The 23,541-nt window shown below is 39.6% G+C and overlaps 1 protein-coding gene across 1 annotated transcript; it reads left to right on the top strand.

Annotated features, from left to right (window-relative positions):
* The first annotated feature begins 2,549 nt into the window (after nt 1-2,549).
* LOC136373816 (fructose-1,6-bisphosphatase isozyme 2) lies at nt 2,550-23,403 on the top strand. Its single transcript, XM_066338832.1, has 7 exons — nt 2,550-2,943; nt 5,682-5,844; nt 6,762-6,854; nt 11,026-11,166; nt 12,361-12,498; nt 18,620-18,739; nt 22,580-23,403. Exons 1-7 carry the CDS (start codon nt 2,771-2,773, stop codon nt 22,772-22,774), a joined length of 1,023 nt encoding a protein of 340 aa, XP_066194929.1. The 5' UTR covers nt 2,550-2,770; the 3' UTR covers nt 22,775-23,403.
* Nucleotides 23,404-23,541: the final 138 nt, after the last annotated feature.

Below are 23,541 nucleotides of genomic sequence, written 5' to 3'. Positions count from 1 at the left end.
TCATATCATTTAGAAAAGGTGTCACCTTTAAAGCTCAGGACCGACCCATACAGCAGTGAAGTGTGAATAATCTCCAAGAGCTCTTTATATTACAGGGCAAATCTCCCAGATCTGTCAAATTGAGGTGTTTATTTTTTTAACTTTCCTATGCTCTTCCAGTCCCTTGTATTGAAGTTTCTCGGGCTTATAGACAATCATCACACATTTTTTGTACAATCTAATTTCTCCCCACCTCCCCAAAATGGTAAATATTTATATATAACTATTTGGGGTATTTTGTTTCAGTGGGATCACAGTATTCATCAAAAAGGGGGAAGGCTTTCGTGCAATCCAGTTGTGTGTCTTTATCCATCCAAGTTTTATTTCTCTTTTTCCTATACAGTTGCCTGCAATGTTTATGGAAAGATTAGTTGAAGAGTCTGTGTTCATTACATAATAGTGTAAGTTAATTTCTTACTGAAGGACTATTATTTGAGAAGCTCAAAGCATTGTGCTTTATATGTACTAAAATATCCAGTACCTATAAATCACAGATTTTACAAAAACACTTACAAAAACAAGATTTAAAAAAAAAAAAAGCGCAAGTAGTGGACTGATTAGCTCTGAAAACACTCTTTGAACCACTAACTCCAAAACAAACTTTCTGTTAGAAGATTATCTGAACTTTGTCTTTTTGACCAGTGTAAAAGGTCACTTGGAATCAACAGAAGATCTGCATGTGATGTTTTGACAAAAGTCAGAAGTCAGAGGCCAACCGCTACCCCATTTCTTATTTACTAGTTTGATTTGATACGCTTACGGTATTCCAGCTACATAGCAGAGAGATTTGGGGTCAGGCTGACAGCTGACATGATGATGAAATAATGTGCAGAATGTAATGGTTGTAGTTTAAGCCAGCAGATATTTTTCCACGTACAACATGAAACCTGTCCCCTTCTTTTGTTGATCCTACCATCTGCTATCCCAAAGCTCCCTACATACATTATTTTTGGTTTTCTACAAAGCCTGGTCAAAAGAAAATCTTCTAACCAGACAGAACATGCTATGTAATGTTTGTCTTGTGATGTGAACAGTATCCTGTACATTTAACTGTATCACTGTAGTAGGAAAGAGAAACCTTCAAGATTTCTTTCTTCTTCAACCATTGCTTTAGAGGATGTAGTATAAAACCTGCCTGTTCCTCCATCTGAGCAACTCAGCTCTCCAGTCCTTTCTCCACCTTGGAACAGGACTGGAAAAACATCCCCAAAGCTAAGCACATGGGATAAAAGCAGCACTGAACTCAGTCCTTCTGCTTGTGGCTAGTGTTCATTGCTGTCAATGTCTAAAAACCCTTTTTGCAGATGATTTCAAAGTAGGAAAGCTTAGCATTCAAATCCCGTAAAACTGAACAAGTAACATATTTTTAATAGATGAAGAGATACTTCTAGGAAGGTCTGAAGAAATGCTAAAGAATAAAAAAGGAACAAGGGAAATCAAAACTTTTTGGCTTCAGCTGCAGTTCCTATTAACAAAACCATATTAGGTATATGTTTTGTTACTGGATTTTGTTTCGGTCTTCCTGGCAAGATATCAGTGCAGTAATTTGGGTTAAAGGAATAACAATGAAACTTAATAAAATTTCTCTTCTAATAGTCCAGATTTTCTTGTTTTGGTGGTGGGCTTTCCATATCTTCTACTTTAAAATAAGAGTGCTGCTAATAAATAAAATAAAGGCTGCAGCATTTTCTCTTACTGCCTAATCAGAGTGGGAAGAGAGTGCAGTAATTAAAATCCATAACTCCAGGGTTCCAGATAGCATGTATCTAATGCACAATCTAATACATTACTTGGAGAGTTTCTGTCTACCTTCACATTAGCATCATGTGCTCCAAGGGTATTGCTTGTAAGGAATTATTGGCAGCATAATTGCAAATTTGGACATACCTATATTTACATGGTACACTACAATATGAAAACCAACAAAGAATTTCATTTTGTGAGCTACACCATTCACATGCTTAAATCAGAGAAGCATGTAAATTATTTGTAAATATTTGTAAATTACTGAAGACATAATTACTTTGTAGCTAGTCAAGCCACAGCTAACCAATACTTCTCATTCATTCAAGCACTATAACATTACAAACAACCAGACCAGGAATTAAATCATTAAAACGGAACTGCAGCAGAACAACTAGCAACATAAAACACCTTAGCAAATGCATGTCCAGATGTACCCCTTCAAAACCCTCCTTCAGAGTGGAGGCCAAAAGAGAGTGAAAAAACAGGCCTCATGGGAAGGGAACTTCACTGTCTGGCGTCACTGCTGTGGACACTGTGGCACGTATGGTTACTGGTGCCTGGTAACTTCATCGCTGGTGCCTTGTAAACATAGCCTTGGCTCAGCTGAGCCCATTGCTGAGCAGGATCTACAGGAAAGCTATTTCCAAGCACAGCCAACGAGAGCTTTGCATTATAATCAGTCTGATGTACAGTGAGAATATGTAACTAGATCTGCACAGAGTTAATTTCAGTGTATGGGGGGACCAGACGAGCAGTAGTTGCTTAGCTGTAGTCCTGCCTAAGGCTTCTTTCCTGTGTCCCAGTGGAGCCATGGAGCCAGCCTGGGATGCAGTTATTCTAAGCTCTCAATCACATGGTCTCAGAAACATCTTAATAAATTCTGACCGGCAACACAGCCAAACACAGCTTCGCCTCAGAATAAAACAGCTACCCAGGAGAGCATCTTGTCCAGCCAAGAAGACAGGAGCTCTGGTACCCAGCAAAAATGACCGACAGAAGCCCCTTTGAAACAGATATGCTGACCCTCACACGGTTTGTCATGGAGAAGGGACGCCGCATGAAAGGAGCGACGGGGGAGCTGACGCAGCTGCTCAACTCCATGCTGACTGCCATAAAGGCCATTTCCGCCGCTGTCAGAAAGGCAGGCCTGGCCCACATGTGAGTCCTACCTTGCACTACAGGGAGGAAGAGGAGGCAGAGACACAGCTACTCACATAGCAAGGCTGGGGGGTGGGCAGGGATTCATAAATATCTTCGAAGTGTCTTTTTTAAGCTGAGTAAGGTCAGAGCCTGGATTATCAAGAGTGGGAAGCAGGAGAGCTCTCTTTCTTTTAATACTGGGTGCAAAACAGACATTTAAACTAACTACAGTTCTGTAATGTTTTACTCTAAAAATGTTAGTGAGAACACAACTTCAATGCACTGCTCCCCTTGTTATCTCTCGTACTTGTTGATACTAATCTACTTTAAAATCTACTGTGAATTTGCTGAAAATCACACCATGGTATTTTTAATGCAGAATATCTCACTGTGGTATTTTCTGCTAACATTCAAGCCGTCTGCTGAACTGTGCAAATCAGGGCTTGGCATATCATAGGAAGCTGATTTTCTGCCTGTCTGCTGTAAAAGCAATGCTCTAAAGCAACAGCCCTGTGAGAAACTCCATACACTGCCATACCTGGGTGCATTTCTCTTTCCTTCCTCAAGCACTATCCCACATGCAGGGTTATAGGCAGGGAATCTCAAAAGGCCATGTTGGAAAAACAAATGTAACAATCTGGCATCTAGTGCTTTCAGAGCTGGAATGAAAAATGGCCTTAGCAAAACCTGGAATATACTGAGCTGTTGCACATGGACAAGTGAAATAGATATCAGTTTAAGTCTTTTAGTGGTGATCTGTCTGAAGGAGTTCAGAGATACGGAATGCCCTAATAAAACTGTGTATTTAAAATAGAAAGTTCTTGATATGCATTGAAAGATACTTTTCTGAACATGCCTCAGTATGTACTTCCACCTGGATGCATGAAAGAGAGCAGGAATACATTTGTGAAAGAAAGCCAACATTATAATTTGTTCAGAGGTTTGTTTTTGGGTTTTTTTGGGTTTTGGGTTTTTTTTTCTTCCATAGAAAAATTAAAATGTGTAACACTAGGGGTTGGGGGCAATTTTGTGCTTTTGTTGATTGTTTGGTCCAAATCCTCAATCATTATGGAAAATCATTAATTCAATGTCTCAGAACTCTGGCCCTCACTTTGTACGACCATAGTGCCTAGAGATGACATGAGCCATGCTCAAAGCGAACCACAGTGTTACGCATCTATGCCCCTGCTCTTAAACTATGCTTTGTCTCTGTCCTTTCTGGGTGAAGCTGAGCCGTTTTTCCTCCTTGACTTAAAGGAACAGTGACTCTTACGTAAATTTTGTCTTCGTATAGGCAATGTCTGAAATAGTTTGTAACAGCAGAGAAAATGTTTGATAGGCTAGAGGTGGAATAACTAATAATAATAATAATAATAATAATAATAATAATAATAATTCCCCTTAAAAACAGAAACAAAAACACAAACCAAAACCCAAACCATCCATTACATTAAGGAGCAAATGTTTCTTTTTACAAACAAAAAGCTTCAGATATTGGCTCAGAAATATCTAAAGTATCCAAACATACAAATGAGTAACTCCCACCATTCAAATTACTGAAACTAACCAAGAAATTTCAGGAATTCCCATGGCAAACTTTCAACCACTGTGAAAGTGGCTTCCTTACATCTGCATTTGTGCAGTTAAAGAGCTCTGACTTTAGTTGCCCCTTCAAATAGGAGACTGTAAATATTTTCTTTAATGTTAAAGCACTAACCATGAAATTCTGACAAATTTTCAATTCAAAAGAGAAGGAGAACTTTTTCCAGGTCATAGACCTGAGCCATGATTGTGCCTGAAAACACACTAACTGCAGAGTAGGTACTCAACACTCTGAAAACCATGATCTTTTCAAAGTCTTAAAATTGGCACTCGAAATTAAAATGTCCCAAACACTCAATACCTCTGAAAAGCACAGGCAGCTTTGAGCTTTGAGTAAGACAAAATTCCTACTCCACTCCCGGTTCAGGCCTGCCATGGACCAACACCATCCTAGGCACTAATTGCTTGCTTCTTTCTCCTCCTCTCTTTCCCCCACTCACCCCTGCCCCCCGCCTTTTTTAAATTTCACTTAATGATTAAAAAGGTGCATCTTTTTCCTTATGTTTTTTGTATTTCTGAGGTGCCCAGAACATGCACATTGTCTCTAAGCAGTGCTTCTTCAACTGGAAGTCTCAGAAACATATATACTACTATACTATGTCATTAGCATTTTGCTACAATTGGGATAGGGAAAAGAAACATCATCCTCACTCAGCTGAGGATCATCGAATAAAGCAGACCTTGATCCTGAGATACAGTTCCATCTGACAAATTCTCTAGGGATGTCTTTAAAGTCTTGATTTGGGGCTGGCGGGGACTGAGTGAATGTGGGTTAAAGGACCATCATGGATCTCTGAGCAGCCAGTGGCAGAAAATATTGCAGATGCTCACTGCACTTTCTGCTTCCTCAAATCTGCAGCTGCTTCATGGGGCTGCTGGGGAAGCCTGGCACTTACCACCTGGGCTGTAGGCTCTGCTTCTGGCTTGGAGAACATCCACACAGGAGCAAAAAGACCCAGGTAAAGCCTCAAAATGCGTATTTTTATTTTCTAGCAGCAACCGTCTTGTAATGCACCTTAGCTGTTTCATCCAAGGATTATGTGTAGGGGTAGGACGATAAGAGGAAGGAACAACCTTGACTTGTTGGGTTTTTTTCCTAAAGACCTGTAATGTTCGCTTCGTTCAGGTTTCTTCACATTTTTACTGTTCTGTAGGTTTGGTATAGCTGGCACTGTGAATGTGACGGGTGATGAGGTGAAGAAGCTGGATGTGTTATCCAACTCCTTGGTGATTAACATGCTCCAGTCCTCCTACAGCACCTGTGTCCTGGTCACAGAGGAGAACAAGGAGGCCATCATCACCCCGAAAGACAAGAGGGTCTGTGCAGCTCCGGCATTCAGGGGGGTTGTCGGCTCAGGCAGCAGCAGGTGGCACTCTTGCTTCAAGTATGAAACCTGGTCTTGGCCCCCTAAACCCAATCCTTCCCGGGGGAATTAAAAAAATTTGCACCGTTTCTGCATTGTTTTGATTAATAACTGTAGTGGGTGGCATGATTTCAACAGCTAAAAGAGATGTGGAGAGTAAAATTATTATTAAAGTTTTGTGAAGGGAGGAGAATAATTATTTTTAAGCTTGTTAACACATCCCAAATCCCAGTTTTAAGTGTACTGTTACATTCTCTGACCGCGGGTGTGATGGGTTTGGATTACATTAGTATTTGGCACGATAAAATGAGATGAGAGGCTGGCAGGACTGAGTTTTATGTTACATGTCCAAAGGAAACACCTGACTGCTTCATCAGGCTTCCCTCAGAAAGCGATCGTATTACAGCGAGTTACTGTTCACACTGATGTAACCCGTCCTTTTCTGAAGATTTTTCTCTCTGCCTTCTTAACCCTCAAACCTCAGAACGCAGCGAAATCCTTTCAATCGCAGCAAAAAGTAGCAAAACAAAACATTCATTCGAGGAAGATACTTGCTTCCAGAACGAGTCACTCCTTTTGCTTTTAAACAATTTCTTGCAGCGCTTGGCAGCAGAGGACTGATCCTCTCTATCATCTATTTGTGCTGCCTGAGCAGAAACACGTCCTCTCCAATTTCTCTGGCAGGCCCTTGGGGGATTGGTGTTGTGCTGCAGAGCCAGCTGGGTCAGCGCGCAGCCTTCTCTAAAGAGCTGTATCAGGCACGCTTGGAGGGCTAAAAGCAGACATAAAAATATGGGCGTTTTCAAGTAAAAGGAAATAATAGTGCGAAACAATGTATCATTAAATGGTTCCCTTGCCATTTTGTTTCAGGGTAAATATGTGGTGTGCTTTGACCCACTTGACGGTTCATCCAATATAGACTGCTTGGCACCAATAGGAACAATATTTGCTATCTACAAAAAGGTAAGAGGAGCAAATTGCACATTCACGATTCACTTGGTGAAAGCAAAATGTCTTGAGTTCATCACTTTGCCTGTTTCTTCTCACGGCCGTTTAGTTGTCTCTGGGCAAGAGGGAGCCTTAGAAAGAGTAGACGGACACTTGATATTCACGTGTGCTAAAAAGCTGCCTGAATTCACAGCAAGGGGACAGCCAGCCCAATGAAATTGTTAGGTGGCGGCACTTCCTTCCTCCACACACAAAGGCACTTAACTACCGCGACCTCACCCCCAGGGCAGCTGGTTATCTCCTCCAGGGATGCCTGAGCCAGTGTTAGGTGCCGAGGAATCGCAGTGTTTGTCGTGCTCGACCCCCACTGCGGGGTTGGCAGCCCCGGACCGTGGTCAGCCGCGGCCGTGGTGGCCTCCCAGCGCCAGCTGCTGTGCCTGCCGTGGATGGGAGTCCGTCAGCGTGGAGACGATGGGGGCTGAGGCAGCAATCACCTACATTCATCGGGGCCCTGGTCGCACGTCTGCTCCCATGGGGCTGCACGGAGCAGCAGCTGTGCAGCCAATTACAAACACTAGTAGTTACAGTCATGCCCAGTCTTGTGATTTGTTTGCTAATCTCCCAGCAGTTGGTGTTTTTCCCAAAGCCTGAGCTCATGGTCATATGACTGTGGAAGACCCTCAGCCATTGCTATTGTGAAATAACAATTTACAGTACTTGTGACTTCAAAGAAGTTTTTGCAGACTCAGATGCTACACTTCAAGCAAAGGAAGATATGTTTTTCAAATCTCTTGCCTTTTAGCTCATATTTTTCAGCTGGCTACATTACATTACTTGTAGGTAATGCAATAGTCACCACTGTTGAGAATATGCATCTACTAGTGAATCAAATAGTTATTGCACAATCTCAAGAGAGTTGTAGCACAAGCCAAGTCCTGGAATTTGGCTGTCCACACTTTTAATGGCTAGTGCAAACCCACACCACAAATGCCGTGCAGGCCAGACAACACTGAGATGGTGCCTGCGTCTGATTTTGCAAACAGCATTCCTGAGACTACCTCCAGTGCCATGCAGTATCTTGCTTTTTGTAGGGAAGAGAGTTGATCTGTGTTGATGAAATCTATGAAATGTGCTCTTATGTTAAGTAGTTTTCAGTCATCTCCTCCACCCTTTTCAGTTATCTCTCCAAAGACATACTAAATGACAACAGCAGCTCCCAATATTTGCAGTAGACAATAGCTGAATTTTCCTTTCAAATTATTAAGTAATTATTGATTGTTACTAAAGGGTAGTGTAAAAGAACAAAGTGAAATGTTTATTCCAGTGGATAAGTATCACTTAAGAAAAAGAACATAATTTTAGGCCATTTAAGGTTGATGAATAACATTTTTGAAAAGGTAGAACCATTTTTCTTCTGAAGGATGAATCTTAACACCTACCAGTTCTGAGATAAGCTCTTAACTGATTGGCTCACCATTTCTCACCTTAGCTTCATTTCCAAAGGCACGCTCTCCAAAGCAGAAATATCTGACTCATTTTTTTGGAAAAAAAAAACCAACAACAACAACAAATCAAAACAAAACAAAACAACAACCAAAAACCCACAAACCCAAACCAAATAATAAGCACTTTTACAGAAAGGCTAGACTTGGACAATACATTTCAATCCTGAAAACAGTTGTCTGCTCCCAATCCAGAGCCTCCACTACAGTGGGCGGGACCATTTCCTCATGTCAGAAAAGCACTCGATCAGTTTCTTAGAAAAATCCATGAGGAAATAAACATTATCTCAGCTTTATTTAATTTCCCATCTGGCCTTTGCTTTTTGAGACCAGGGTGATGCTGTTGAAAAATCAGAAATATCAGAAAAGTGGGGCTGAGGGAGGAGCCTTGCAGAATCAGCAGGGAATTGAACCAAGACAGCTGCTGCCACTGAGGGGCTCTCAGTTGCCACAGTGCCAGGATGTGGTGACAGTAAATACTTTTTGTTTGGGTTCTTCCGAGGTTTTCATGCCACTGAGCTGATTCTACAGTCCTTATTTCATACTGCACAAATATGCTATCAAACTCTCTTGCTTTATTTCACTCTGGTTTTGATTTGTAACTTTGCCCAATGTCTCTGATGTATTTTGTTTGCTACCCTTCATTGTCATGGGGACAATGTCTTCCCCTTCATGTGGTCCCTTACACAAAGGTGTAAGAATTCAGTACAAACACAAAGGCTATTAATGAAACACATGATACAGATGAAGACCTGAAAATCAAGTCGTTTTAGTGCTGCTCCCAATGTCGATTAGAATTCCCCCATGTGATGTCAGGCAAATCACAAACACAAAAAATTTCAAACTCAGATATCACCTGAGGGTACCCCCTATAGCCAGCCTCTGCAGCCTTTGTTTCATCAGTCTCACACCAATTACAACTTACAATGACAGAGTCACTGTAACCCATTATTGGCAATCCATGTGTCTCTTTCATTGCTTTGCATAAAGACCTCTCTAAAGGCGTTTCGCTACCACCATCATCGTCAAAATATAATGGACAGAAAATGCATCTGTGCACCAGAAAATGGCAATTATCAGAGTGTACTGTCCTGCTTAATTCCCTGGTTTGTTTAACAGTAGGTAGTACTTGGCAAGAGAAAACTCCTGCAGTCCTAACATTGAAGTATCAGCTGATCTGTAGCTTCTCCACATTCTAACGAGCTCTGCAAAATGTTTGTTTCAAACCTTTTCTCCTTTTCTTTGGAAGCTAGCTCTTGGAAATACAGGTGTAAATAAGGATGAAAAAAAAAAGTGAAGTGAAGTAACTTAAGTAACTAAGTCTTTCAGCTGAAAATAAAAACATTTTGATGTGAAATTACTGTCTTCGTGTACCAAGAAAGGTGTCATTTTGGTGTCCTACATCTCAGTTTTCCTCAAGGTGTTGGCATTCAATGATGAATAGGAGCACCTTGCTAGGACCCTGATGGGCAAATATTTTATTTTCTACACAAGAAAGTCTTCATGGTTTTTAATTTTTTTAACCAGATATTCAGGGTTAAACCTGCTGTTTCTATTTCACTGCTACTCAATCTAAATAAGCCTGTGCAATCACTGAGAAACTGTCTGAGTTTAGAAAAATAACATACTAGGCTATGGCCCGAAGGAAGGGGGGGTGTCCATTCCAGTTCCCCATGGACCACCACCAAAACATCCAGACCCACCACAACTGATGAACTTTTAAGTAAGCATTGCTATTAGGAAATCCCTACCCATTTTATAGTAGCTGGAGATGAAGCCTGGAACCAGCCTTCCCAAGTACTGCTGGCTGTCCTCCTTACCCACCTTACCAGACAAACTCTTGTAAGCCATGGCTGAGGCACACCCCCAGAGCTGGCTGGAAATATTTGCACCATGTCTGCTTGGGCTACTATTGTTCCATGATAACCAAAGTGCCAAATCAAAATACAAGTGTCAGAAGTTAAACTAAAACCATGAAGTAAAATGCCACCTGAATGTTCTATGTAGACTTATAGATGAGTACCTGCAAACATCCGCACTTTACATAACCAAATGCATTTTTTATTTTGTATATAATATGATGAGCATCTGTATATAATAGATGAAGATTTATATCCCTTCAGTTATGCATCCCTTCACTAGCAGAGACCAATGCACAAACTTGGTTCCATCATATTGCACTATATACCCTTTTATTCTGTACTGTACGAAAGCACTTTTTCTGAAATGTTAATTACAGCATTTATCTCTCAGTTAATCCCTCTGAGGGGTGTCAGTATGATAGCTTATGTTACATTTACAGAAAATTAGTATCTCTGCTGTATCTCGTATTTCTGATGATCCTCAATTAATAGCTGGGGCTATAATGGTAAGGGATCCGTTTTGTGGCATGTATCATACTGATGGCGTGACATGTATAAAATAGCAAACTCTCAACATTCTGTCCCAGCATGTACATGTACACGTACCTGTACCAAACTTGCCCTGAACGAGTGGGAAACAATTTCTGTTTTTGTTGTTTCAAAGGCCTGCATAGACAAACCCAAAATCAAACAAAAAACCACAAACAAAACAAACAAACAAACAAACAAAAAAGGAAATCTGTCACATATTATTATTGAAATGTTGTTTTTATTGTTCATTATCAGAATTTAACCTTTGGTTCAATTGTAATTTTTCCTCAGGAAACAGATGATGAGCCCTGTGAAAAAGATGCTTTGCAGCCGGGACGCAACATCGTTGCTGCAGGCTATGCCCTGTATGGCAGTGCTACCCTGGTTGCCCTCTCCACAGGGCAAGGAGTGGACTGCTTCATGCTCGACCCGGTACAGTCATGGTGTTAATCACATTGCCACTGTCTTGTAGAGTTTTCTGTGCCTGGATTTACTTGTTTTTGTTAATCCTTGTCTCTGTAGTCTATCTACTTTATGCAATTATTTTGTTTATGTCCTGGAGCACCCCACCTTCTCTTTACAAGTATTTAATAATATATGAGCATGTTGGTTGCAATACCTACTTGGTTTTCTCCTACTCAATAGAAGTGAAATTAAGTTAAATTCTCCATTAAGTGTTTGAAACCCTATTCATTCAAACCAACACTTAAGAAAACTTGATTTGTAGAGTGTCTTTGTCCTCACTTAAAGAAATCTGTTTATTTCATTCTTGATTTTTCTGTCTGAATAAGACCATCAGCATGTTCACTGTTTAGCCTGAGGCAAGGACCATTTTTTTGATAGCTCGAGCCAAGAGATGGGTAATTTCCTGAGTGCAGAGTTTTATGACTGTCACCTAAGGTGCATATCCAAAAATTTGCAAAAGCACAACAATGCTTGTACAATTGAACATGTGTCACTCTTCAGTGCGCAGGAACACAATGAGTGTTACTGTGGGAATGCAGGAAGAACATTCATTCGTAAAACCAGAATTAGATGTGGGGAATAACATAGTGTTTTTAATGGTTTTGTTGTTTGCTTTTTTTTTCATCAAAGGATGAATTATTACCAAAACTTCTTGTAAACTTTGTAAATAGTCTCATTCCAAGTGGAGAGAACTGGGAGATGACCTGCTCTGCCTGAGATAGAGAAAGAGAAGATGGAACTTGAAATCAAACTGCAGACAGCAACACATGGGTGTAGATGACCACATCCACTTTAAGATATGTAGACAAGATAGGCATGAAGAGTTCAAAAATCAGAAGGAAGTATAATTTCTTAATTTGTAACCTTATGATTTGAGGACAAAGATTCATGATCCACCTGCTTTCAGGGTTGATTTGTGTTCTTTTGATACTCTGTACCAAGCAGGTTTTGTTTATAGCACTAATGTGACAAGTTTTCCTTAAGTTAATGGAAATTCCCTGCTTTCTGTTCTTTTTGAAATATTGGGAGGTTGTACACCACACTGGTGCTGAATGGATCAAGCTGTGCTAGCATTTCTGCCATGTGTAGTGTGACAACTATTACAGAAAGTCAACAAAATTTTCTGCTGCCTGCTAATACCTCATTTATCCTGTCCCTTAGGGTCTTGGTGAATTTATTTTGGTGGACAGAGATGTTAAAATCAAGAAGAAGGGGAAGGTGTACAGTCTCAATGAAGGTTATGCTAAGTATTTTGAGCCTGCAATGACAGAATATTTGCAAAAGAAGAAATTCCCTGAGGTAAGAAAATAGCACTGTACCCAATGTACCATGCACTGGCAAGCGCTGCATTCCATGCAGTCCTGGCTGAGGGAAAAGGATTTGAAGGTCTTCCTGAGTTCAGACCCTTGTAACCCTTTCATACCTGCTGGTCCATTTTGGATATGCATGTAATGGAGCTTTTTTTTTTTTTTTTTTTTTTTTTTTTTTTTTTTTTTTTTTGGCATCCTGACGTCTTTTAACTTAGATACTGTAAAATAAAATCATAGCTTCTTTGTGTGAAGGGAAATGTTCTGAAAAACCAGTTCTTTCAACAAAGCCCTGGAAATGTGCACATCAAATCTGGGGATACCCTCATTTTCTAGCTTTATCTGAATGTGCAGTTCAGTCATGTGTGCAGCTGGGCATTCAGGGCTAGATTTCATGTGCTGCCCAGAAGATGTTTGCAAGAATCTGAGTGGCATCACCTTTTCCTTCCTGTACCCTCTTGCATCTGAAAAATGCAGTATTATTCTTGCAAGGTCTGCTTGCCTCATATGGAGCATGAACCAGCCTGTAGGCTGGGGAGAAGACCTAAACAAGTGGTGTGAGGCACAATTTCACCTTATTTGGTGGTCAAAAAAGAGACATCCATGTCTCATGAACTTCCCTGGAGAAAGACATCGCATGTCTGATGAACTTCCTTGGACAAATACAGTTTTGTATTAACTTATCAATGCTAGGAGTAGAGAACATAAGCTCTCAATGTGGAAAGCAGGAAGATCTCTAGAAAGTGTAGCTATGTGAAGAGTAATTCATAATGAAATATGGTGATGTGGATCAACTCAGGACTTAATTTGGTCAGGAAATTGTTTTTAAAGCTCTTCCTATTAAAAAAGTCAGATTATTTTTAAACTATTAGTTGTCAAGGATACTTGTAATATGGTTTGTGTAAAATAAATTGGCTCAGTAAAACCCTTAGGGTGCTGTAAAAGGGAAATATAATGAGAAAGTGTTTAAAATATGGTCCCATGATAAGATCCTCCTTCTGAATTAAAAAATCTGGATTTACCATATCAGCTATAGCTGCAAGACTACTGACTGAATATCAAACCCTCCTTTTCATATTACCCAGACTGTAGCTACAATGAGTGTCACATCACAGCATTCTGAATATATTAACTTTGAATATTTGAGATTATTCTGAGACTTCAAAGTCTGCATTCAGTTCAGCTGTGAGAGAAGCAAAAGCCCATGACACAAATTTCATACTTCCTGAAACCTAATCCAGCTGGGAAAGTGGAGAATATCTGTGCTTCTCATTCTGCTCCTATTATACCAGGCTATGTATTCAGTATAATGCACTGACTGGATTTATTAATTTGTGTTTTTGCAAAGCACCAAAGTGTTGTTTAAAGTAAAACTCTTAAACAAATGCATCAACCCCAGGCAACTCAGAAAAAGCTGAAGAGATTTCAAACAGTGGAAAGACCAGAGGTAAATCCCCCACAGGATCAATGAGGACAGCTCTATCGTGTGACTCGCTAAATACTTAGGATGTACCAGAAAAAAACTCATTTGGAAACACTATTTTATCTCAAGTCTGTGAATCTTCTGATGAAAACCTACTGATATTGTTGGTCTAATGCAACAGAAGTTGGCAGATGTTTTTGTTGCACTAAAGCAAGCAGCACAGAAGTGCATGGGTTATTTGGGGCACAGGAAATCTTCTCAATTGTGCTGAACAACCACATTTTTTGCTGCTCTGAGATGTACTGTTGTCTGCATGAGTAGGGCTGAGGCACAAATGTTACAGCCACAAAGCACAAGAAAATGCCCTGCCCATCTGTTATGAACCTGAGTTTTGGAAACAGCATAACTCGGTTCCTTGATTGGAAAGGACATTATATTTGTGTTGTGGGGAGGTCTAGAGAGAAAAGGTTTTGGCATTTCTCCATAGCATGAAACATGCTTTCTGGCCTTTTCTCTAAGCCTAACCAGCTACAGCCACATTGGTGATGTTCCTACCTTTCCTACAGGAGCCAGGTGGAGAATTTCATAGTTTCATACTTTGTGCCCTTCTCTCCATCATGCAGAAGAAGGGTAGTGAGGGTGTCTGCTGAATATTCCTTGCCTGTGACTTGAGGAGGAACTGACATGAGGAGGAACACATTCTTATCTGGGCAGATCATTCATTTTATACTCTCCTGGCCACTAGAACCCAAGAGACCAGGCATCAGTTTTAGCTATTTGTCATTTTCTTGCATTTTTCTTCCTTAGATATTACCTGTACTAACTCCTTTCTGTGTTCTCAGTCAACATGCTGTTCAGATGACTCTCTGACATTGCCATGAAAAACTGAAAAGTTAAAAAAAAAGAACAGGGACACAAAAGTAGAATTTGTCCTATGTTCTATAGTATTTTCATTAGCAACAAAACACTAAAAATTAACCATTTGTGAGTAGAAGAGAGACTTCCCCTTACTATCTAACAGCAGCATCCCAGATCAGACAGTTTGGCCAACAAAGCTGCCTTGAGCCTCAGAGTTTCTTGTGGATCAGCACTTACCTAAGTCATCAATTCTGAATAAAAAGCATGAGAAAAATGCTAATATTCTGCAGGCCAGACCTAAGCCTTTTACTACTATAATGTAGTGGGAAACATATGTCTAACCACATCTCTTCTGGTATGAGAGTGATGCTAATCTTTTATTAAGCATGACAAAATCACACTGCTGCTTAACCAGTTTGAAGAGCAACCTTCTGTTTGCAAAGTTGCCTGTAATGCCACATGTTTACTCCAGTCTGCTATGCTTAGTGGGTGCTCCTGGGCCAGAAACCGTCTCTGCACAAATTTTACTATAATTCCTCCCCAAAATGGGTTCTTCCTTCCATAACGGCTGCAAGACCCTAGCTTCTCTCTGGCACTAGTTCACCCATGGTAGAATTTGAAACACCTTGTGGACATTGTCACACTTCACTATGACACCTGCTTTTATTTTTGCTTCCTACTGTCAGGCACAAGAGAAGCTGGGTCTCATCACAACCTGCTGATGATGAGAGCTATGCAACTGATACTCCCTGGTTAAGGATTTGTCTCAGCAATGCCATTAAAAACTTGCCCTCAACAGCACATTTCTGTATGAAGCATTCTTCTGTCAACTATTCAAGCTGTGTCTGAGTGAAACAAAAAAGCTAGCAAAACCACTATTCTTTTGGCACCACATCTGTATTTGGAGTAAGGAATGCAGGGTGTTGCTGTTGTAGTCTGTAGAAAAAATGTCTTTCCCCCCCTCTCCTAGTCATCATATTTATATAAGAAAAACCTGGTCTTGTTCTGCTGTGGAAGAACAGGGCTGTCAGAAATCCATAGAAGAAAGAAATGAAAAATTGACTTTTATTGGAACATGAAAAAAAAAATCACAGGATCTATCTGTTATGAATAATTGTTGTTCATCTGCATCAAGAAAAAAATAAAAAGCAGAAGGGGTAAAACGAAGAGGAGCCACAAATTTACTCAAACATCATGGATGCTGACCAAGGGAACATGAATGTTCTCCAACTCTTTCACTGGCATCAACTGAACAATAGGAGATGGTTAATGAGCAAACACAGAGCTTGGCATTACTGAGGACTTGGAATGAACCTGTCTAGCATTCATGCTTTAGTATTTTGTTTAAGAACACCTGGGCAATATGCCAGCACTCATGCAACACTATTAACTTTCTCATCTTTAAAAAGTGAATGAGCAACAAAACTGGAGGAACAAGAAATAACATTTCACTAACTACAAGGAGTATTTAGTCTTCCCATGCAGACAGCGTATGCTAAGGGATGTAAAAATTTTATTTCAGTATGTGCTCAAGTAATAACCTTATTGAAATTGAGGAATTTATCTTCTGTATTTTTCTCAGCACAGTCTCAGCACTGTGTCTCTAGTTGGTGAATATCTATCTGGGTAAGAAGCAACTAAAATTGTCAGTGGTATCTCATGAGTTTAGGATATCCTGAGTTGGAAAGAAACCCACAAAGCATCCTTTACATAACACTGTCCATGTACACACAAATTATGTAAACAATCTGCATGTGAATAGGAAATCTAGCACATTCCAAACCTGTCAGATGATGGCTTATTCCAAACCTGAATCTAGCACATTCCAAACCTGGCTCAACTGCACAGCTCATGGCACTAAATTTTATGTCTGTGGTTTAGAATCCTAATTTGATAATGTCATAGAAGCAATCCTTAGCAGTGTAGTTCAGGGGATGCTTGTTAATGTTATGGCTTTTCTTAGTGTTCAACAAACTGCTCTTATGACTCAGTTCATTGCCTTTTAAAATCACAAAAGAAAGTTCTTATTTTGATTGTATTTTTAAAGGTAATTTGAGACTATAATCACATCTTTCCTAGACTTTAACTGAAAACTTGCATTTGTCTCTCTTTAATACCTTTTAAGGTGTCTGTTTTTTCCCGATGTCAGATTTTTACAATTGCAAAGTCACAAGTATAAACAGTTTTGAGGTGGGGAAGCTATCATTTGAAGCCTAAATATGCAATTATTTGAGCATAAGTAATGAAAAACAAGGGAGCAAATACTTAAAAGCTTTGTTCAGTTGTGCCTACAATTAATGGGACCAGATTTATACAAAACTGAATGTAAAAGCTCTAGTCTGTATTTTATTCATCAGGCTTTCCTAGTTTGCACTGTTTTCTTCTGAATTTTTCATAGTTCTCCTAATGTGTACAACATGAATAATGAAAATCAACATATTTACAGTTGAACGAGAATTATTACATAGCCTGGAACAGGTGTCTTTTCCAATTCTATAATCAGCTACATCAAAAATCCAACTCTTATGTTTCACAGCATAGGACTTAACATCTTAGTGATGTGTTGTTTTATTATGTGTAATTTCATGAGAAATTTTTCCATTTTAGAATAGAGTAATTATCAAAACTTCACAGTCCCATTGAACAATTTGAAAAAAAATCTCAAAATAGAATTATATTTTCCTCTATTTTCCTCCCAATTGTGGATGTTTTTCCCCAGCCAAACTTACAATTTTGCTGGAAAAGGTAACTAGCTTGTTTTGTCTAAAGGTCTCAGAGCTGGCATTGCTGAACAAGTTCTCTGTGTACTTTTCTAGATTTAGTATCAGTACAGGATGAACTTCGTAGAAAGTGGTAAGATCTTCTATTAGAAAACTGATCCAAACAGAAAAAACATGCTGGTATCTTTTCAGACTTTTAGCATACAAAACATATATGTGTATTAAATGTTCATGAAGTTCAGTCTCTAGTAACGTTCTGGGAAGATGACAATTCCTCCACAGCTTTATGGAAGACAGATTGAGAGATATGAAAACACCAGCATAATTCTTCTCTTAAAAAGCTTTCCTTCAGTTTACATCTGTATTTTGTATTTTCCCTCCATGAAAGTATGGTGATATGTCATATTTCTTGAGTGGAGCTTGTTTGGTCTACTGTATGTACTTCCATTTATTCAGGACACCTTGCTTGTCTTCTATATTTCCTACTATTTCTATGACCAACAGACCTGAGACTGACATGAATAGTTCCTTGATTGCTCTTGCTGAAATGGCCTGTCCTTCAACAACATCAATTTCTAAGCTGAGAGCAAGGAAAATTAATTCATTGATAAATTGCTATCTCCCAAACTAAGCTGCAGTATGAATGCTACGACAAATTTCACTACTTGACAAATAAGCTAGAAGGTAAAATTTGGAGTCCTCTTGGAACCATCTGGACATGCAGTGGGGTGACACCCCTCCTCATGCTCTGGCTTAGGAACCAGGGAAAGATCAAAAATCAAATTATTTTGACCTTGTTCTGATAAGGTGAAGAAATTTTCAGTCCCTTGTTTTTTCACAGGCTGGGGTTTGATTCCAAATTGTGCAGTCAAATTACAGGTACTCTGGTTTGCATATTGTGAATGCAGCTCCTTAAAAATCTTATCTTTGAACCCTGTAGACTATCACATCTTACAAAAGGCTGAGCTTAGGACTGATTTTAGTATTTAGAGTATCCATAAGCAGCCATTGATTTAAGCAGCTTTGATTCCCATTTCATAGCAAAATTACATTTTGCCACTCTACTAGTTATCTAGTCTGGTAAAAATGCTGCTTTATTCTATGTTTTTCAGGATGGCAGTTCCCCTTACGGTGCCAGGTATGTGGGCTCCATGGTAGCTGATGTTCACCGTACATTGATGTATGGTGGGATCTTCATGTATCCTGCTAATCAGAAGAGTCCTAAAGGAAAGGTACGTAATTTGAAGTCCTCTCTGGTGAAGTCTGCCAGCCTAATACCTCTGGTATTACCAGAGCAATAGTTTAGATAAATAAACAAATAATAATGTTCCACTGTGGAAAAAACTATTAATGAAAATGATGGTCAGCTATCAAATTTAGGAAAGAAATGTAGGCAATTGCCAATTTAAGCCAGAAATCTTCCTCTGTGCTTTTATACTATGAAATACTAGAGTGGTTTTCACTGCAACCAAGGACTTAATAATTTTCTAAAGATAATATTTCAGTACCATTGAAACCCACTGAGACACCTGTGCATAGCTGGCAGATACAACACAGATCTAAGGAAGGCCTCTGCACTTTAAACTGGCAACTAGAATTATCCCACCAGGTGAGCCCCAGAAAGGATTTTGTCCAATGCTAGAAAAAAGGAGTTTCCTACCTTATGTTTCTAAAGGACTTATATCACTTGCTCTGCAAACTCAGGTTTCTAGTATCTGATCAGATAAGGTAGTTACAGTGGAAGGTGGAGTTCATGCAGTATTTTAGGAAAATATGACTTCCCATTTGGACACTGGTACAAAATGCACCATGACAATCCAGTGCAATGCAATGCAGTCATGATGGGCCATGGACCATTGTCAATGTCAGCTTCTCTCCTGCAGCATCAGATACCATTATTATCAACTTTCCAAACAAATATGGTGTAAGAGACCTGGTCATAGAGCTGATAAGTGGACCAACAGTAACCCGCAGGTCATCCTTAAGAAATCACTGGCTCAGTACATAATAGGTTGGACAAGGTGTTCTGACTCCAAGAATGCATTTCTTCCAGATCTACACCATACTTTAAACCTTCTATTAAAATATTTCCTGTTCTAGAAATTCTATTCTTGTTTTTGCATCCATGGCTAGTAAACGGAGGAATCTGCCCCATCTCCCATACTAGTCTTAAAAAATCTTGTTGTCTACAGTCTTTAGGGAGACGAGACTACTAGTTCCATCATGGTGAGATTGTATTTCTCAGAATGCCAGCAGATCCAAATGGTCTTCAAAGCAAAAACAGGAAAATAATTATCTTCAACATATACAACCAAAAATGCCTGCATGTTTATCCAGCCAAAAATGTTTTAAATTTTTGAATGAGCATCCCATGGAAAAAAATCCCAAAACACCACCCCAAAAAGCCCTCACTAGATGATGTGTATCTATTTGTACGTAAGAGTAAGGGACAAAAATGGAATTTGCTGTGTGTGAAAAAAATGGGTTTGCTGACTGGCCTCTCCAAATTAAACTTTTTGTTTTGAAATCTGTGCTAAACCATTGTTGAAAAGAGAGAATGAGAAACAGGACAAAAGAACAAAGGAACAAAGGACTTACATAACTTTCTAGAAATAAAAGTTTCCACAGGAATTGACCCACATTTATTATTGGACTGCTCTGGCTTGAACTGCTAGAGAGTAATGGAAGAAGCAAAAAAATGCTATCATTACAAGTAAGTTTTCTTTCCATCTCAGAGTGCAGATGTATATAGTTCTTTTCACATATATCTTTTCTTATTGGAGAAATAATACTCTTGTGGCAAGTGCCCTGATCATCTTTCCCCTGAAACACAGTCGATGCACCTGGTTAGAGAACTGAAAAGAATCAAATGTCACTGGAATTGATCAAAAGTCCTTAGAGTAAATACAAATGACATGGATGTAGGCCCTAAAATATACAGATCCTTCCTTAAGTTAAAGAAAGAAGACTAAATGCTCAATAAACACTACAGGACAAGACAAATAAATCTTCTTTTGTAATGATATATTTTGAAAAATATTTTTTATAAACTTAAGGCTTACAGTTCTCTATTAGGTGAAAATACTAAACCTGTCTGAAGACAGAGCCCATCTGAAGATCTCTAAGTGCAGTTGCACTGCTACCTGTGCTACCTGAAGAAAAATTGCTTTCCTCAGGTTGCATAGTCACAGCAAAGCAACATGAAACGTGGTTCCATGGTGAAACCACTGCTGTTTGCTGGCTCATAATCTTCCAGAATAGGGCCAAGCAGCAGGAAGAAGAGTGAGAGATATTGGTCCTACATTGCCTCAGAGATGGAGTCCTTGTACCAGAAGTAGCACTTCACTGGGCTTTAAAGATAAGGAAGAAGATAATATAGTGCTATTTAAGTTTTGGTACATCATGGCTTTATTACAAGGCGTGATGGGCAGTGAAGTCCTGTGTTCAACCCACCTCTCTGTCTCTATATACAGTAGCATTCTGTCACACTTCTTTTTCCCCAGAAAACATTCCCTCTTTTGTATATGTCAAGGGTCCTTTAAACAAAATATGTGGTAATTCGTGAGCACTTCATAGATAAACTTACAGAAATGATGTTCGTTCAGAACTGACCAGCTATCCTTTATGGTCACTTGAACACAGAAACTTTTGTCATAGGTCCTAAATAAGTTTACTTTCTACCAGAACACACTTACACGAAGAGGTAACATTTTGAAAAAATGTAAACATATATCAGGGACCAAACCAAAAGGGAATTTTTGCCTTATCTGGATAAGTTCAGGCCACTAATCTCTGATATAAATATATTTCTGAAGACAAGCAATAAAATCTTGAAATTTTAAACTGGGAGCATCAAGTTTCAAACTCCAAAATATCCTGACTAAACATAACATGATTATCCCAAGCTCTGACTTAACACATAAAAGCTCCATATGAGAAGATATTTTGGCTTTTTTTCCCCACTACTGTTAGTTTAGCTGGCTGAACTGTTTTGCTGATGTCTGTGGGACACCCATTTTTGACAAAGTACAGCTTCACTGGCGCTGCACATCTGTATATCAGCTTGGAAATTATAGTGGTGATGCCTGGATGTAAGGTCAGTGCACTGTTCCTCCAAACAGAAGGCTTTAGGGAAGGAAGGGGAGGAGAGGGAAGAGAGGCTCTCTGAAAGACATTGCTACTTAGGTCAATTGAAATTTGGTACAAAATTTTCTGAAAACACAAAAGGAACGCTAAGTTTTGGCTAGTCTTTGATATAATTTCCCCCGATTGTAGAAGCATCCGAGGATGGCAGGGAACAGGGACTCTGCAGACCTGAGACACTTATAGAAACACCTGGTTTTATTGCAAGGGTCGTGGATAACAGGGCCTGCCTAGAGCCACCAGCCTCAGCTGAAGGGAAGCTCCAAGTGGGGAGAAGAGAGAGAGAGAGAGAGAGAGGGTAAGAAGTAAGAGCTAAGAGGAGAGAGCAAGGTAAGAGAGGTGGCAGGGGTGAGGGAGGTGAGCGAGGTAAAGTAAGAGAGTAAAGTAAGAGGTGTAAGAGAGTAAGGCAAGGGCAGAGTAAGAGATGTAAGAGAGAGTAAGGTGAGAGCCGGGTAAGAGCAGGAGGTAAGAGCAGGAGGTAAATGGGTAAGGTAGGAGAGAAAACTAAGGGGGTGAGGTCCTTGTTACAACACATTATATCTCCTTCTGTGTTGAATATTCTGGTTTACGGTGACCAACTGCGTGAGATACAAAACCTACAAACTTTGCATACTGCCTATGAGAACTTCTATATTACCTATCATTCTGTATTCTAAACTCTAAAGACTACTTTTCTTATCTACCTTTTCCCAGATACCTTGAGGGGCTACTCCCTCGAGCTCCTTTGTTTACTACCACCCAGCCCATCACCAGCTAATTGCTGTTTTCCTGCCTGGAATGCCAACATCTCAAAACTAGCTTTCATTTCTATTTCACTCACAGGTTTTATATTTTTAGTATCTCTTGCCAGGCAATCATATTTGTAGGCTTTTCCTGTCTCACCTTTCCCAACACCCAAAGACAGCCATGTATCTTCTCTTTCTTCCTAGCTCCGACTTCTCTATGAATGCAACCCCATGGCTTTCATCATTGAGCAGGCAGGTGGGATGGCAACTACAGGGACCGAAGCAGTGCTGGATGTGAAACCCGAGAATATTCACCAGAGAGTTCCTCTTATCCTTGGCTCTCCAGATGATGTGCAAGAATACCTTGCTTGTGTACAGAAACACCAGAAGAGCAGCTAAAGACTTTCCATATCAAATCTTTCCATATCAAATCTTCTTTGTCCGTTTTCAGTCTCCAAGGAAAGCTTTACCTTTCAAAATGGTGGATTCTAGCATTTACCGCCAATCTCTCAGTGAAAGTCCCAGTTTACAAGAACCAAAAATAGTGGGATGTTGTTTCTCCTTGCAGGCAAGTGTAAAAAATCCTTTAATTCTGATTTATGCAGGGCAAGTGCAGAGACAGAGTCATGACAAACAGAAACTACTTACTTTATATAATATTAACAAAGGAAGTGAATTGTGTCAGTATCCACATTTGATCTGAAGCTTTACATTTGACATTACATGAATGGCATTGTTTGCAACAGGATTTCCACATCAATATTTGCAATGCCATTATCTGGATTTTCTGTCAGGAGCTTTCTTGTAGATGCTTTTTATCTTGACATCCCTAAGAAGACCAGAAGTCTCATGCTGTCTGAAACAGTATTTTTAAGCTGCAATTTATATATATTTTGGTAATTAATAGAGATGAAAAGGCTGCAGTGTTGCCAGGGTATTTAATTTCTCATAAGAACAGGAACTATCATGCGTTATTTACGCTGACCTTTCAAAGCACAAATTACAATAAAATATTGCTATGGATGTGACACCCAAATCATGCCTATTCTGTTGATCCATTTTTCCTTTGCATTGTCCTCTGATCCACTGTCCTATGAAGAAGATACAAAGACACTATACCTCTATTTTCTCTTACTTTGAAAGATTCTTATTTCAGATTGAAGTGT

The sequence above is a fragment of the Sylvia atricapilla genome, chromosome Z (genome assembly GCF_009819655.1).
Source record: "Sylvia atricapilla isolate bSylAtr1 chromosome Z, bSylAtr1.pri, whole genome shotgun sequence".
NCBI classification, from domain to species: domain Eukaryota; kingdom Metazoa; phylum Chordata; class Aves; order Passeriformes; family Sylviidae; genus Sylvia; species Sylvia atricapilla.
Note: the sequence above shows the minus strand (reverse complement) of the source record. Positions and strands in the feature narration are given on the sequence as shown.

What these genes read in the sequence shown, in the direction of transcription:
- LOC136373816 (XM_066338832.1), top strand. Translation starts at nt 2,771, where the DNA reads ATGACCGACAGAAGCCCCTTTGAAACAGATATGCTGACCCTCACACGG. An exon ending in TCACCCCGAAAGACAAGAGG is followed by an intron (nt 5,845 to 6,761) that starts GTCTGTGCAGCT and finishes ATTTTGTTTCAG; the next exon opens with GGTAAATATGTGGTGTGCTT. An exon ending in AAAAGAAGAAATTCCCTGAG is followed by an intron (nt 12,499 to 18,619) that starts GTAAGAAAATAG and finishes TATGTTTTTCAG; the next exon opens with GATGGCAGTTCCCCTTACGG.